Genomic DNA, 16,662 nt, shown 5'->3' with positions numbered 1-16,662 from the left:
CCTTCATCATCGGTCGTCATAGCTCAATCGTTAGGGTGTTAGGTTAGGATTAGGTAGGTCCAGGTTCAATCCCAAGTAACAGGTTGAAAAAATTCTATCGTAGTAAAATAAGTTGAATAAAATAACAAAATTCATATTTTTCATTTTTACAATTTAGCGTTCTCAGATATTCATTTTATGGGGCTTCTGGCCCCCTATTTTCCATTAAAAGCCCCGAAAAATTGTAGCAATGACCGCTGTCCATCTTGGCAAAACTAAGCGGGCATGGTAGCCCTCAAAATGGGTCACTTTGACATAATTGCTGAGCGCTGCGGCCGAGCGCTCGGGTTGATCTAACCATCTTCGCAGGGCTGACCCAGCCGCGCGGCATGAAGACAGCGTCACTACCTGCTGGTTGTCGATCTAGCCAACAATTTGGTTGGCGCGGTTTTCAGCTTTCGAAGATGGTCGATTCGACCATCTTCATGGCTGCACGAGACAACCTTTTTTTTCCGTGCACTCTGAGTTCTAACGCAATTTAATGGACACGGAATGAGATGGGTAGAGGGTCTCCTGGGAATCTGAGCTGTTGATGTAACCACTACAAAACTGGTAACGCTGCTAAAAACTGGAATTGATTTTGCAATTTGGAACTATCATCTCTGGTTACGAACAGGTAAAATTCCATCCGGAAAACTACGTCCGATGACATCTCTCACACTCCCACAAGTTCAAAACCCAAAAGCACTCACATAGGACAAAGGACTCGCACTACAAAGGACACACATAACTTCCCCAAAAATTGCGTGCGTTTCATTGCAAGAACTATTAACAGAGGGAACTTTGTAACTTCTGAATGTTCGCACAGCGTGTTTCATCAGCACAGCAGTATACTGCCGTGCTAAGGAAGAACGCCGTAGAGACAATCGAAGGTTGCCAATTTTACTCGAATGAAACATGTATTTTTCAGAAAAGTTAAGCATATTTTTCCTTGAATTTTTCGAATATTTTAGATTATATCGTGAAAAAAATTGACTGAAAAATTTGAGGAAAAATATTCACAATTTTCTCTGTAAATTCGGTTTTTCTTGAAGGAAATGTGGCAACGTCTGAAGGCTCAAACGGTACTCTTCTCTTGCACGTGAGAGTAAAGGTTGCGATTTAAATCAGTATTTTTGACGCATGGATTAGTTCTGTACAGGCCAAGGTGGCTACAACCTAGAAAATAAAAAGTTGCTTGACTTTTCAGCCCATTCAAATCGAAGGGTCTTTAAGCAATAATTTAGAGAACTTGCATGGCACATAGGCAGATCTATAAACGCCGAACGGGAGAGGGGGCGGAGAGGGGGGTCCTGGGGCCTCCCTCAGAAAATTTTTGACTTTCAGATTCATTTTCTCAAAACTTCATGTTTGTACTTACTGCTCTTTTTTGTAACATAAAAGAAGTGTATAACCTTGAGAACCTGTATAGAGTTTGGACAGATCGGTTCATGGAGGGCTTAGGGCCCAAAAGTGCAGCCACCCTTCTAACCAACTTCTAACGCACAAAATTTCACTGCCAGTCTGCAGATTCCAATTCTAACCAAGATGGCCAAGAATGTACAGAAATGAGCGTTCTTCCGCGAAATTGAGTAAATTTATGCAAAAACTGAGTCAAACACGTGGTTAATAAAGGACGGTTCGTAACAATAGTATCAGTAAATCGCTCTGGATAATTGAAATTCATAGGTTGGCTGCCCTTTTGGGCCCTAACTTTATTCGCGGAGGCATCGGTGAAGGCCTGATGGACTTTCGGAGTTTCAGATCTGTCGGTACTCTCCCTATACAGGTACTCTAGTATAACCTGCCTCGAAAGCAGGCTGGCTTGCTCATAGAACCGCCACATTCAATCCATTTCGAGGTCCAAAACAAACTTATTAAGTTGCACGGATTCTACACGATATGTAATTATTCACTTCGAGTTTTGTATGGAGATAGATAGGGTATAAAACAGGACGGATTCACTAATAGGAGGTATACATATAACTTGCGATACGGGCTAAAACAATGGACCACTAGACAAGGTACGAATTTCAGCATTCTGATACATGCTTCTTAACCAAAATTTCACGTAGAACACGATGCGCTCAACAAAAATTACCGAAATCAATACCTTACGAAGATATTCAATGATTCTTAATGCGAGAATTCAAACCATCCGCTCATGAAAACTCAATGCTCTACGTGATTCACATCGAGCGCTAAACGTTATCATGACAGTCTCTGCGATATAAATATCTGGCAACCTGACGCTTTGGCTCAGCTTTAGCAAATTGCTTAAAGTTTGAACAACACATGGTGGCAAATGAACATCGATTGAGAAGCTTGCTGAAACCGTTGTAGTGCGCGATTTGACTCACGTAGAGCTTTGAGTTTCTTGTGAGCGTGCAGTTCAAATTCCTCGTAACCAATGTGTAATAAAAACGTTAATATCATCGTTAAAAGTCGGTTTCAGTTATTTTCGTTGTGAAAATCATGTTTTACGTAAAATTCTGGTTGAGAAACATGTATCAGATTGCTGAAATTCGTACCTTGTCTAATAGTCTATTGAGGTCAACATAGGAATTGCCGTGCACCGTACACGATCGCGGTGAGAAGAGTAAGAGCCTCAACCATAACACCAATCCGAGCAATGGGACACGTCAGCCCAATTACGAATGCCCCCCTTCTCCCCCTCTCACCCTCTACCCCTTCATCCCCTCTCCACTCCTAGTAACACCTCTTTCCTTCCTTCTACCTTAATTTCTCCTTTACATTTTCATTTTTCATTTTTTGACGGTTCGTATATGTATGGCATTAGGGGAAAAGACACGAAAAATGAAATTCGAACACTGCAAGAAATAGAATGATTCACCAGGAATAGTGCTGGAATACTGGATCCAAACTACTCTGAAATAAAATTAAAATCGGTTGTAAAAAAATCACTAATGGATTTCTAATGGGTTTCAGTCGACCCAATTATATTATTGCTCGCTCCTTTTCTCCCAGAATCGCGCGCAGACTGACAATTTTTTTGGAAATATACGTGAGTACGCCGTTGATTTTCGTGTTAGAAATCCACGGAGCACTTTCATATCACTAAGTTGCAAGTTGAATACAAAGTTTCTCAATCTAAGCTATAACATTGTACAGAGTGTGTGTCGTTCCAGCAAAAACATCCTCAATTTTCTGAGAATGTAGTCGAATTAGGGAGATGCACGCATCTTATTGCCAGGAAATAAGCATTTCAGAGCGTAAAAATTGGAAACGTGCGTGTAAACCAGGGCTGAAAACCACCATTAAGCGGGACTTGTTAAGCTATGATGAGTTTCTTTTCAGCTTAAAAACAAAAAGTGCAAAGTTGAGCACGCAATCACTCAAGAGTGATTGCTCACTCATTGTTTCTCCCATTTTTATGCTTTTTGCAGCTAAAAATAAACATTTAACGTAACAAAATGTCCAGTCTGTGTCCAGTATACATAGTTTGAAACAGAAAACTTAAAAATTCGCACATCCCTTACGCAAAAACAGTTAAGGTTGATTTTTTGGCTCTCATGATTTATTCGAAGTGATTTTTTTAGCCTTTTTCCCCAAAAGGCAGCTCTTTTTGTCGCACTGTAGTTGAAGTTTGCAGCACGCCCATTGAACACGAACTCTATGAAACATTTCGGCTGGTTTTTCTTTCGCTTCCTATATGAATCGAAAGTAAAAAAAATTGAGCCTGGTTTCAAAAATCGGATGGAAAAGTAATTTTGGCTCAGAGGTGGCATTCTTTAATTTTTTGGTTGAAAAAAATTTTATTCGAGTGGCACTTGCCATTTTTTTGAGGGGGCAAAAAGTATTGCAGAAACGCACAAGAAGCGCCACGTTCGCCGCGGGGCGTGTGCTATGCGTGATAGCAAGCTTACAACGTAAAATATTGTTGTGATTCCATACTACATATTAGCAATTGAAAAATTCGTTTCACGCGATAGTTCTGTCGCACGCAAAAGCCACAGCGAAAGGAGCACAGTGGATGGAGCCAATTGGTTAGGGCGGACATGGAATTTTTGGCTAAAACTGCAAATTTTGATGTTTACTTCGTCACATTTTAAATTTTAAGAGGTGTTTCTTTAAGAAAATTGTACGAGGAAACCAATGGAACCACTTTTAGAATCTCAAAGTTTTCTATAAACGGAGTTATAAGCATTTAAAGTTTCCCAATTTTGTCCGACCTCTTCTATTGCCTCTATCCAATGTGTGGAGCAGATTGTGTACGGGTAAAGTCACCCAAGCGTCAAATGGAAGCATACCAAAAATGTCCAAAGTAAATTTTGAATCCCATATTTCACGTAATTTACATCGCAGGTTGACAAATTTACCACTCCAAAAACGATTTTTTTTTCTCAGTCACCAGCAGCGACTGGTCAAGTAGACCCATGAGTGTGGATTTGCTGCCCGAATAATGAACTGAGCAAAATTCTGCCGTGCTAAGGAAGAACGTCGCATGGGCCTTCAGACGCTGCCAAGTTTCCTTCGATAAAAAAACAACATTATTAAGAAAATAGTGAATACTTCCCCCAAAATTTTCAGACAATTTTGTACGCAATTTAATCTAAAATATCTGAAAATTTCAGGGAAAAATATGCATGCATGGCGTCAAAAATACTTGTTTTATTAAGGGAAATTTGGCAACTCTCGAATTTTCATACGGTGTTCTTCCTTAGCAGGATTTTTTTTTTAATTTGTGAGAAAATACATTTACTCAGACAAATTTGTGCGACGACTCCGATAAAGCATGTAAAAGCTTCGTAGAAGTACAGAATCAGCGCGAACAAAATAAGTTATTTCCTGCGTGAGACTAAACATTTATCCCTGTGTCAGCACGCTCTCTATTTTGTGTAGACGTAGATGTTACAGCTTACAGCCAGCCCGGTTTTATGAACCATTTAATAGTTTTTGTGTCATTTTCGTATGTCTAGGCGAGGAATTTACCCTGTTTTTCGTAATGGCTGAAAAATTGAAGGGAATCGTGGAATATCATGAATTTAAATTTACCACCTCTGCTTTTTAAGAGAACCTTTTTTGAACCTTTTAGTGCGCATTATTACCGAGAAACTCGGGTCGATGTATGTGTCAGCCATGTTTCCACGTAGTTGCGCCGAATGAGAATCGAGGTTCGTGCTGTCGTTTCATCGAAATTTACAAAAATTGGACGTATTTCTGTCAAACAAAACTATGTGCATTAAGACGAGAGCCCTGAGACCCATAAAAATACATGCATAACAGGGCTCACATCACAATGCACATAGTTCCGTTTGACAGAAATGCGTCCAAATAACATTTGAAGTGATGAGTTCAGCACTGCCGTGCAGAGGAAAAACGCCGTATGAACTTTCAGGCGTAACATGAATTACCTGGTAAATTTTTTGAATATTTCGCACGTAATTGTACCTACAGTTCCTGAAAATTTCAAGGGAAAATATTCATAACTCTCTTAAGAAACATACATTTTATCGAAGGAAATGTGGCAACTCTCGATTGTTCATACGGCTTTTACCATTGCACGTCAGAGTACTGCTTGCGCGGAAAATTTTATTCTCGTATCTCTGTTTCTCGCAGTATCCAAAAGACAGTATTATCGATTCGTTCGAATTATATATAATTGAAGAACTATAAGCAATTTGCTACAGCTGAGACAAAGCGTCAAGATTGAGGTTGCCAGATTTTTATATCGCAGAGACTGTCATGATAACGTTTAGCGCGCGATGTGAATCACGTAAAGCATTGAGTTTTCATGAGCGGGTGGTTTGAATTCACGCATCAAGAATCATTAAATATCTTCGTAAGGAGTCGATTTCGGTAATTTTTGCTGTGCGTATCGTGTTATAGTTGAAATTTTGATGCAGAAGCATGTATCAGAATGCTGAAATTCGTGCCTTGTCTAGTGGTCCATTCTTCGCTCTACGCAGTTTCGAGCAATTAGGGATACTTCAGTAGCTAGAATATGGGAAGTAGCCCCCACCCAGCTGCCAGACTGTGCAGAAAAATCCGAATTATTTCGCGATGGTGGGTATGTGATATGTGTGTTATAGTATACAATCTGGCAACAATGTTTCATGTTGTGACGTCACCAATGTTGTAAAATTGTGCAGAAAAATCGGAATTATTTCAGGGTGTTGGGGGTGTTTTATTGTATGACATGTCAACCATGTTTTTCAGTTGTGACGTAACAGGGTTGAAAGTTGAGCGGGAAAATTTGAATTAATGAGGGGCAAGTTGCTACACTAACCAAGAAAAAAATATTTTCTTTCGAATCATGTTAGCCCGCACCCAGATGTCAGATTGAACGAGAAAAAATGATTTTCTTTCGAATCATGTTGACCAGCAGCGTGTCATGCTGTGAGATATATCGATTGATCTGCCATTTATACCTATGGAGGAGGATCGATCACCTTTATAATCGATTCTTTACCATAGCTTCTAATGGGGAAATATCGATAATCGATCACTCGCACCTCGTCTCTGGTGTTAGCCAGCCGCTACATTGAACAGAAAATATGATTTTCTTTCGAATCACGTTAGCCCCTACCCAGCTGCCACATGATTTTCGGTCGAATCATGTTATGAAATGTCTCAATGTCATCTCGAATCTGACAACGTTGCTGGAACTAGCCAATCAGAACCCACTTTCAAACTAATTAAAACAGTGTTGCTTCGAGTGGAAATGACATTTTCCCTGAAAGGTCCCATCTTCGTAGAGTTTTCCATGCGGCATAGCTTCTTTAGCATAACGTTACGTCACCCGTTCTCTTCACGATCATGTTCGGGAGGGGAGGGGTCTCGTTGCAGATTGCCTACCCGTTCAAGCATTGACTTTAGTTAATACGGAAGATCAATGACATTACTCTTAGCATGAATTGAGGAAATTCATCCTCAAAGAACTTATCTGCACAGGGTTTTTCATGCAACATAGGTCCCTTACCACACGAGAGGACTCAGCTTTACCCGGCTACTCGTTGCCTATCCATTTTGTGTGACGTCACTCGAAGCATCCATTACGTAACGTCACCCCACCCAGCTGTCATATTGACCAAGAAATTATGATTTTCCTCTCGAATCATGACGTGAAATGTCACATTGTCATCTCGAATCCGACAACGTTGTGGGAGCTAATTGGACTTACGGAGCAATGAGCGACATCAAAACTATCCATCCGTTGGTCACCGGGAAAATTTGAATCTTCAGCGGGAAATTGCAACTCGACGGACAGGTTCAATCTTGTCGATGCAAAAGTTGAATAGTCTTAAAAAGGAAAGATCATTGCTCCTCGACCTTGAGAGTAATCAAGTATCGCGGATCATGACTCCGTAATCGTGGTAAGATGGAAGCGACGACGCACATATCTGATCAATTATTTTACAATTTTTTCCCCCTTCCTCAAGCATCACTTTTTCGCATACTTAAGTGGGGAGGAGGGAGCGAATTTGTCACTGCAGGAGGCAATGACATTTCACATTTAATATAACACACACTTTACTGGTGAAACAGACTCTAGCAGCTTCATTCCACACGAAGTTATTAACTTTTTATCGAAACCAAAAACCTCTTCATGCTGTATAACCATCAAGGAGCATCAAACCTCGTCGCACATGGGTGCGCTGCCTCTAGCTCACTGTGTACCTTCTCATTGAAGAAACTAACTCTGGCTCCATGTCCGTAGCAAATGAATTAATCTTACTACAGAGCGTTGCTTTACTTGAACGGCGGGAAGATTTGAATTATTAACGGGATATTATAGGTGGGTGGACAAGTTCAATCTTGTCGAAAAAGATGAACTCAATGCAAAAGCAACCCTAAGACTCAAATCATGTATGAAATATGCTATTTTGTTGCGGGTTGACGATCAGTCCGAGGAACCATTTTTAATTAATATGCTGGGCCAATGACGTGTCTCGTAGTATGCGACATCGCTCTAAACAGTTATTACATAACGTTACCCACCGTATAAGGGAAGGCTGGGCTTGCCTACGGTTGACCAATGACGTTACTTTTAAGCATGAATTGAAGCAATTTGTCCTAAAAGACTTCTCTCCTCAGGTTTTTCATGTATCATAGCTCCTTTATCGTGACGTCACCCCTCTATTAGCAATCATACACGGAGGATTAATGTTTTCTCATATAATCGTTGCGGTTGCCTATTCATTAGGGGGGAAACGTTTAGTTAATACAATTGACCAATCACCTGCCTCGTTTTCTGTGACGTTACTCAAAGCATCCATTACGTGACGTCACCCATTCTGTCCCATCGAGCTGACACATTAATCAAGAAATAATGGTTTTTTCGCTCGAATCATGTTATGAAGTGATGCATTGTCATCTCGAATCTAACAACGTTGTTGGAACTCGGCATCATTGCTGGAATCAGCTAATCAAAACATAGCTTATGCTGCTCACTTCCAACTATATGACGTCACCCCCTCTACATTTATAAAATCTATTATCAATAATGCGATTTGGCAATAGAATCAATCGTATTCGAATGGTGAAAATTTTATCATTAGCTAAAATGCAATGAAATCTTAGTCAATCATGGAGTTTGCAATCTCTAAATCGGCTGATGCATTAATTTCTGTCCTCCCATTTGAGTCGATAATTATAGTTATGATTACAGTTTCGCATTATCAATACTCAATTATGCATGAGAAAAAACGGCTCAGCTGTAGAGGAAAAAGTGACAATCTCAACTGATAGTTAAAAAAAATTTGATTTTTCTTTCCTCCCCAGAAAATGGAGAAATAAAGTATTTAATTCATGAAATTTTTTCTGAAAAACATGTCCTCAGCATTGACTGGGGGAATATTAAGGGATGAGAGATGAAACAAATAAGTCAGGTTTAACAGTTGTGATGACTACAACTGGAGTCAGAACATTTTATTCACATAACTACGAAGGCTAAATTCTTAAAACTGATATCTTATTTTATGATACATGTAATGTCTAAATAGCAACTTTGGTGATATCTTGGCTATGCAATATGCTGATTGAAAATACATTCGTGATATTTGATATAAAAATAAAAAAGAGGGAAACTAGAGCACAAAATTAAGACTAGCACGGGAAAATTTGTGTGTGGAAAACTAAGGGATTGCATGCTTTTCTTGAGAAATTACATACTTTAATATATTTGCTGGAATTTCGACCATGAAAAAAAGAGACCACTGGATGGTAAACTCATTTAAATGAGGGGAAAATTTGAGTTGTATTGTGGGCACAAGCAATCAATCGCATACCTTCTATATAACTCAAATGTTTTAGTCAGCGCTCAACAATTAAAATATGATAAATCATACTCATTGAACTTGAGACCATTAAATTAAAACGAGAGGCTTATCTTTTTCTTATCAAAATACTTACTGTTCCATACATAATCCTCTCATTAAAAGAAAAAAAACCAGTAGCAATTAGAGAAGTCCTGACTTGCTCCTTAAGGGATCCAGGTGTGCAGTGAAAGTTGGATGCGAATTTAGAGTTGATAAAAATTTAGATGTTTACAACGGGAGCATAAGAAACATGTATTCTGTAAGTAATGTATGCATAGCGATTTTAAGAGTTATCTCGAGCCAAACTTCATGTGAAATTTTATCTTTGATGAGATTCCGACAATAAAGAGCGTGGTATCAAAGACCCGCCTGGTTGAAACTTTGAATTTGTACGGGAAAAATTTAAAAAAATACACAATATAAAATAACTAAGTGCGGGGACCTGGGTTTTCATTTGCACAAAAATCCCGGAAACGTTTTTCCTCCCTATTATCGCGACCATCATCATTTCTTCTCCTCTTGTTTCCCTGTTTCTCGGAGATCTGTACCATTGAGGTCTCGGTGTTACCTACGTCATCAACAACACGCAGACGTTCGCTCAGTCTATATCGATGCGAATTTCGACCGAACCTACCGAGATAATTTAGAAAATACGCCCCACTATTGATTTCGCAAATATTCTCACGACTCAAAGCACGTGCAAAGTCTTTCGGCAGACGTATTTTAAACTGCTCCCCTTGGATTCTAATGAGAGCAGCGATATATCTCCCATACTTACCTTTAGCTTCCTCTAGAGAATCCAGATGATACTTAATGTCCTTCTGCAACCATGATGCGTGAAGAAATTCGCGCGGTTTCGGAATTTTTCGTAAAGCATCGAGCTCTCTGCTCTGTATCACCGGGTTCTCATCGGCGCAACAGCAGTAACGTATACCATGTTCTGAACTGCTCTCCTTTTTCACACTTAGCGAGTCTTTCATCAATATATTGGTGCCTGATTGTTCAAGGCCGTCATTGCCACTCTCTTCCTCATCTCTCCAGACAATGGGCTGTTTAATGTCTACGTGACCCCATGGCAATGTATCGATACCATTTTCGAGAATGTATCGTTTCCGATCGATATTCCTGAGTCCTATTTTTCGCGTTTGATAAGAGTACAGCTGCATTTTCCGACTCTGAATTCGTCGTTGGGTAACAAAATGATCGGTTTTACCGAATAAGACGTTTTTGTATAAATCAAAATTAATATCTCTTTGCATTGTGCGACCGTCGATTCCTTTCGCTCTGCATAGAAGTTTGACTTGTCCCACCTCGGACTCGCTACCGGCGGCATCAGGTAAGGGTAAGAAACGGCATGCGTACATTTTCGAGCTAAGACCTACAAATTCCCCTATGGTCGCATTGGATGTCTCATCCTTGAACATACCCATACGCTTACAATTTACCGGTGACCAACACGGGTGATCCCGAGGCAAAGTGCTAAAATCTAACCACTCATCAGCGAATTCACGCAAATCAAACACCCAATCATGAGTAATTAATTTCAGAATCAGACCATCAGTATCTTCGTACGCCTTTAAGCATCTTTCTGGTCCGAATTTTCTCATCAAAACATCGTGATAAAAGGCGTACATATGAACCTTGGCCAATTCGAGAACCGCAAAACCTGCTAGAATCGGACGATCGAATTCAATCTCTGTTTTGCGCAGATGAATTGCTACGAGTTGATCTTTGAAGACGGTTCTGTCTTCGAAATCTAGACGGGCAACATACTTCAATATCTGGTCAGTATCGGTGGCCAATTTGATGTTTTTTCGCTTTAGAGGTGATTCAAGGAGCTTGCCGAAACAAGCGTTGCTACTCAGTTTCAGGAGTGACTGGTGAAACTTGGACTTCGCTTGTTGACGAAGCGCTATATTCTTCTCGATAAATTCCTTCAGGAAAGGTCTCTGTCGGAAAGAGAATGCGCTATTAATTTTAACCAGCTCGATACCGTGTCGAAGAGCCTGTTTCAGTGCCACGTAATGGATGACATAGTTTTTACGGTCCTTGAAACAGCCCATGAGACGCGGTTGATTTTCACCGTCGACGGGAGGTATCTCGGAGCGACAGAGGAAGGGCATGTCTCTGTGTAATCGCTGAAGGGCGATCGGATACCTCGTGTCAACGTTGAGGATGAGTCCAGTCTCGGCATCGTCGGCGATCTGCATGACATCAACCCGTGAGAGCTCCTCGGCTGATAACCATCGATAATCGTCGTAAGGGAGCGGTTTGCACATGGCGTAAGCGTACAGACTATTCGCGTCCAGGTAGAGCCCATAGGAACATGGCTGACTCGGATCGTAATTCTCACACTGTGGATTATTCACCGAGAAATGTCTTCTGGTCACCTGACACATTCCCCCTCGAATATTGGACAATATTTGAAAGGTCATGGTGGTATCGCTAAATAGTCTGATTTCCGCTCTCGACATTTTGAGCGCAGCCGAAAACGCGAAACTCGGAAAAGTGAGAAAATTCGCACAATCTAGCTCGTAGACGCTTAAACAGAATTTTCTAAAGTCCTGGAATATATCTGCTAGAAGATTTACATCAATTTGAATGTACACATCTAAATATTGGCCAAGAGTCTTGCAACCGAATTCACGCCAAGCCTCTAAGAAATTCTGATAGTCTGCCTCGGATATGTCACTGTCAGTGAGCGCGTTATAAAAATCCTCCCGTTTTGGAGGCTCAGTCTCGTCGAGTTTTACCGGATCGTCAATATAATCATAGCAAAACACGGCTTTCCTACGAGCGATGTTGAACTGAGCGGGAGTAGTGCAAAATTTGCGCGTGAAATGAAATGACGAATCGTCCAAGGTTTCCGCCAACTTCTCGATGCTGGTGTTGAGAAATCTAAACGAGTCTATGAAATTTAAATAAAATCTATTCCCGATGTATACTTTTATGTTGATATAATTTTCTTCGCTGGACGGTATTATATCCACGCGATTTTTTAAGCCCTCTAAACCTTGTACAATATATTTAAAATCGTATTTTGATCCATTATGAAATACGATAGTTACATTATTTACATGTCTCACTTTTATATTACACAGAGCACAAAGAGCCTCGAGATAATTGGTTTCACCAGGCGGTACATATTGATGAGAATGATGACGGACTTTGACAACGCCGGGTTCATCAAATCCCACCCGACACATGGCGCAATGGGTAGTGTTTGCAAAACTTTCGCGATCTTCATCGCTCATTGTAATCTCGGACGTCGTATCATTATACTTGCCGGAAATTTTACTACCAAGATCCAGCATCGTTCGGATAAAATGTTTATGCGGTTCCTCCCCGCGGTAGACCACGGGGGTGGGGGTAGCAAATTCTGGATCGGTCGACACAACTAAATAAGCGTAGGATAGCGGACGATGATGTTGATAATTGAACGAATTCGATTCGAAATTTTGCTCAATTTTTTCGAGATAACTCTCAAAATCCGCATAAATGACATAATTATGAGCTATTGTTTTATGCTCGTCCCTAAAACGCAAATATAGGTCTTTGGGAAACGATGCTAGGAAACAATCTTTACTAACAGCATAGCACAGTTTCTTATGCTCCACAAGGTCTTCTTCGGAATATTTATGGGTGAAACACTTCTGACAAATATAAATTTGACCATGATGCCTAGTTATCTGAGAGCGGACTAACTTTTCAAAATCCGTGATCCAACAATAGTGGAATTTTTCTTCCATTTCGTCCGAAATTAAGAGTAAATTCGTGTGGTCTGCAAGCTGATTTTTTGCCACTCTCATCGGGAAGATTTTAGGTCTAACTCGGTGACCTAACCCGTCCTGAACGTCACCTAACCCGAAAACGGAGATTGAACAATTATTTTTCTTTTCAAATTTGGCAATATCATTAACCTCAACAGGAAAGTCGATACAAGAAAAATCGTATTTATTTTGCAATTTTTCGTAGACAGAAGGTCGAGAGCTGTGTTTTTCAGTTTTGGGTAAAAATTTCCCTAAAACAGAGTACATAAAGCAACGAGTATCCTTATTTTTGACATTCACAACGTAATTGGTCTTGAACGGTAGGTCTATGTAACTCGAACCCTTGCCCAGAGCCCTGAATTTATTTACCTTCAAAATACATCCCAAAATCTGTTTTAGCACCCATCCAGATCCTCTTAAGTAGAAATCAGCACTTTCTTTGACGATACTAGCTTGAAATAGGAGAAAGTTCCGTGCGCAATCTAACTCCCCGTAAAAAGACAAGCTTTTAGTTTTGAATGATACACCTTGAAATTCCCCCTCTTTCGGTAGGACGTACTCAGCGTGAAGCTCTAAAGTCGCTTTAATATTGCCAAGTTGCGAAAGCATATTTTCAAGAAGTTTGCTAACGGTTGGTTTAACGTCGGACAGGTGCTGGGTTATATCTAAAACGCTCGAATCGAGATTTTTAATGAAGAAAGTACGCAGCTGATTGCCGGCAGCCGATGGTAATTCTTTAACCTGCTCATCAGAACCAAAAAGATTTTTTATATGCATAAAAGTTCTATTGTGCCAGCTCGATTTCAAGAAAAAGTCGTTGCAAGAATCACAAAAGGAGGCAAATTTCTTTTCTAGAAATCGTAGCTCGGCACCGAGCAGAATTTCTGATTCACCTTCGACTGCCGGGGGGAAATCATTCTTTCTTAATTCTAAAAGATTCGTTTGGAATTTGTGGAACAAAGAGGAAAAATCAGAGTCGGGATTTAACAAAACGTATTTGGTTACTAAACTGATACCACTTTCTGCTTTCTCAAGAGGGATCGATTTTAATAAGTAGACATTTAATTTAATTAAAACTGTCGGATGTTTTTGAATGATTTCCTCTACTTTCTCATCAAACTCAACCTTCAACTCATTTAAGTATACTTCAATATCAGTAATTTCAGAATTCGAATTTTTGAAAAAAAAAGATTTTACAGTTTTCTCCTCGTTTTCTATTTCAACCTCGAATATGTTTTTTAAATGTGCGACGGAGACTTCGTGAGAATAGGTTGTTGAATACTCCTCGTTGCAGTAAAGGCAAAAAAGAATTTTACTGTTGGAGCTCATGATGAATCTGATTACTCACACCCTCACACACACACAACGACGCTTGATCGAGAAAAAAAAATGACTTCGTTCAGTTGATGATCGAAGTACAAGAGCAGCGAGGGCAAGATGCTGCAAGGTACGAGGAAGTCAAGTATCGGCACGAGCTGAGGAGAAAATGCAGACGGAATTTGCGAAGAAGCTGCGTCACAGCTATTTTTTGTTGCGGGTGGGGCGTGAAGTTGGCCCGAGGAATGCTAATCGAACAGGTTGAATGCAGAGCGCCACGGAGAGACTGAGTTGATCGGTGTGACGGACCACCTCAAAGTTGGACGGCGGCGGTCTAAATCACCGATGAACAGCGAAGAAGAAGCAAAGTAGTTGCTTGCTAGCACTAGGTCAGGAGGTCCTGATCAGGAAGCCCGTGGTGGGTGTAAATGGATCCTTCTCAAGCTATCAGTTTCAATCTGAGGGAAAAAATTGATCTATTTGTTGATATTTATCACCGATTTTCTTTAATTTATCAAGACACAAGATTAAAATTTAATTCAGTTTGTTTATTAACTATGGAAAAAATGCATACAAAAAATATACTAACTTTCAATCACTGGTCTCGTAAAAAAAAAAAAAATAAGGTACGGTAATTTTCATCCCTCCCCCTTTAAATTTAATTTTTACCATTTCTCATTTTACTAAGAAAAAAACTGCAAGAAAAAACCTTTATATTAGTTGTAAAATTTGAGTATCGTTTATACGGAGGAAAAAAAATTCATGAATCCGTAAAATTTTGTAATGATATATGAGTTGAGGAAAAATCAAAAGCTGGATTTTCTCTCATCCGATAATGTTCTTAGTTTTTTTGAAAATAGCAGACGTCAAAGCAAGACTTGTGGTTTCATTAAATCCAAAATTCATTTTGATTTTTCATCCATAGAAAGGTAAAAAAGTTCGAAAAATTGTTACAAACCTTACCGTAAAAATTGAAATAAATTTGATGTAGATGGTTGAGGAAACCAAGATTAGCAGAGAGAAACACATACACAAGAACACGGTGTAACCAACGAAAGGGCAGAACTGGAACTGATTCGTGTGTTCTAAGTTTCTTCATCAATTATAAAATCTTAAATGTCAAGTACCCGAACTCCAACAAAATCGCTCGCTAATCCCCTCACAAGCGTGGGAAAAATTGATGCTTGAGGAAAAAGTAGCCGAATTACTGCGATTGCGATCACGCTTGTGGAGGAGATATGATTCGCGGAATTTGATTACTCTCAAGGTCGAGGAGCAATGATCTTTCCTTTTTAAGACTATTCAACTTTTGCATCGACAAGATTGAACCTGTCCGTCGAGTTGCAATTTCCCGCTGAAGATTCAAATTTTCCCGGTGACCAACGGATGGATAGTTTTGATGTCGCTCATTGCTCCGTAAGTCCAATTAGCTCCCACAACGTTGTCGGATTCGAGATGACAATGTGACATTTCACGTCATGATTCGAGAGGAAAATCATAATTTCTTGGTCAATATGACAGCTGGGTGGGGTGACGTTACGTAATGGATGCTTCGAGTGACGTCACACAAAATGGATAGGCAACGAGTAGCCGGGTAAAGCTGAGTCCTCTCGTGTGGTAAGGGACCTATGTTGCATGAAAAACCCTGTGCAGATAAGTTCTTTGAGGATGAATTTCCTCAATTCATGCTAAGAGTAATGTCATTGATCTTCCGTATTAACTAAAGTCAATGCTTGAACGGGTAGGCAATCTGCAACGAGACCCCTCCCCTCCCGAACATGATCGTGAAGAGAACGGGTGACGTAACGTTATGCTAAAGAAGCTATGCCGCATGGAAAACTCTACGAAGATGGGACCTTTCAGGGAAAATGTCATTTCCACTCGAAGCAACACTGTTTTAATTAGTTTGAAAGTGGGTTCTGATTGGCTAGTTCCAGCAACGTTGTCAGATTCGAGATGACATTGAGACATTTCATAACATGATTCGACCGAAAATCATGTGGCAGCTGGGTAGGGGCTAACGTGATTCGAAAGAAAATCATATTTTCTGTTCAATGTAGCGGCTGGCTAACACCAGAGACGAGGTGCGAGTGATCGATTATCGATATTTCCCCATTAGAAGCTATGGTAAAGAATCGATTATAAAGGTGATCGATCCTCCTCCATAGGTATAAATGGCAGATCAATCGATATATCTCACAGCATGACACGCTGCTGGTCAACATGATTCGAAAGAAAATCATTTTTTCTCGTTCAATCTGACATCTGGGTGCGGG

General features: G+C 40.1%; 1 protein-coding gene across 1 annotated transcript; it reads right to left on the bottom strand.

Annotated features, from left to right (window-relative positions):
- Positions 1-9,066: 9,066 nt before the first annotated feature.
- LOC109042768 (uncharacterized) lies at positions 9,067-15,613 on the bottom strand. The gene is made up of 2 exons (XM_072304438.1): positions 15,350-15,613; positions 9,067-14,844 (listed from the first exon to the last, which is right to left on the bottom strand). Exon 2 carries the CDS (start codon positions 14,396-14,398, stop codon positions 9,728-9,730), a length of 4,671 nt encoding a protein of 1,556 aa, XP_072160539.1. The 5' UTR covers positions 14,399-14,844; positions 15,350-15,613; the 3' UTR covers positions 9,067-9,727.
- Positions 15,614-16,662: the final 1,049 nt, after the last annotated feature.

Source organism: Bemisia tabaci, chromosome 9, assembly GCF_918797505.1.
Source record: "Bemisia tabaci chromosome 9, PGI_BMITA_v3".
Taxonomy (NCBI): Eukaryota; Metazoa; Arthropoda; class Insecta; order Hemiptera; family Aleyrodidae; genus Bemisia; species Bemisia tabaci.
Note: the sequence above shows the minus strand (reverse complement) of the source record. Positions and strands in the feature narration are given on the sequence as shown.

What these genes read in the sequence shown, in the direction of transcription:
- LOC109042768 (XM_072304438.1), bottom strand. Translation starts at nt 14,398, where the DNA reads ATGAGCTCCAACAGTAAAATTCTTTTTTGCCTTTACTGCAACGAGGAG.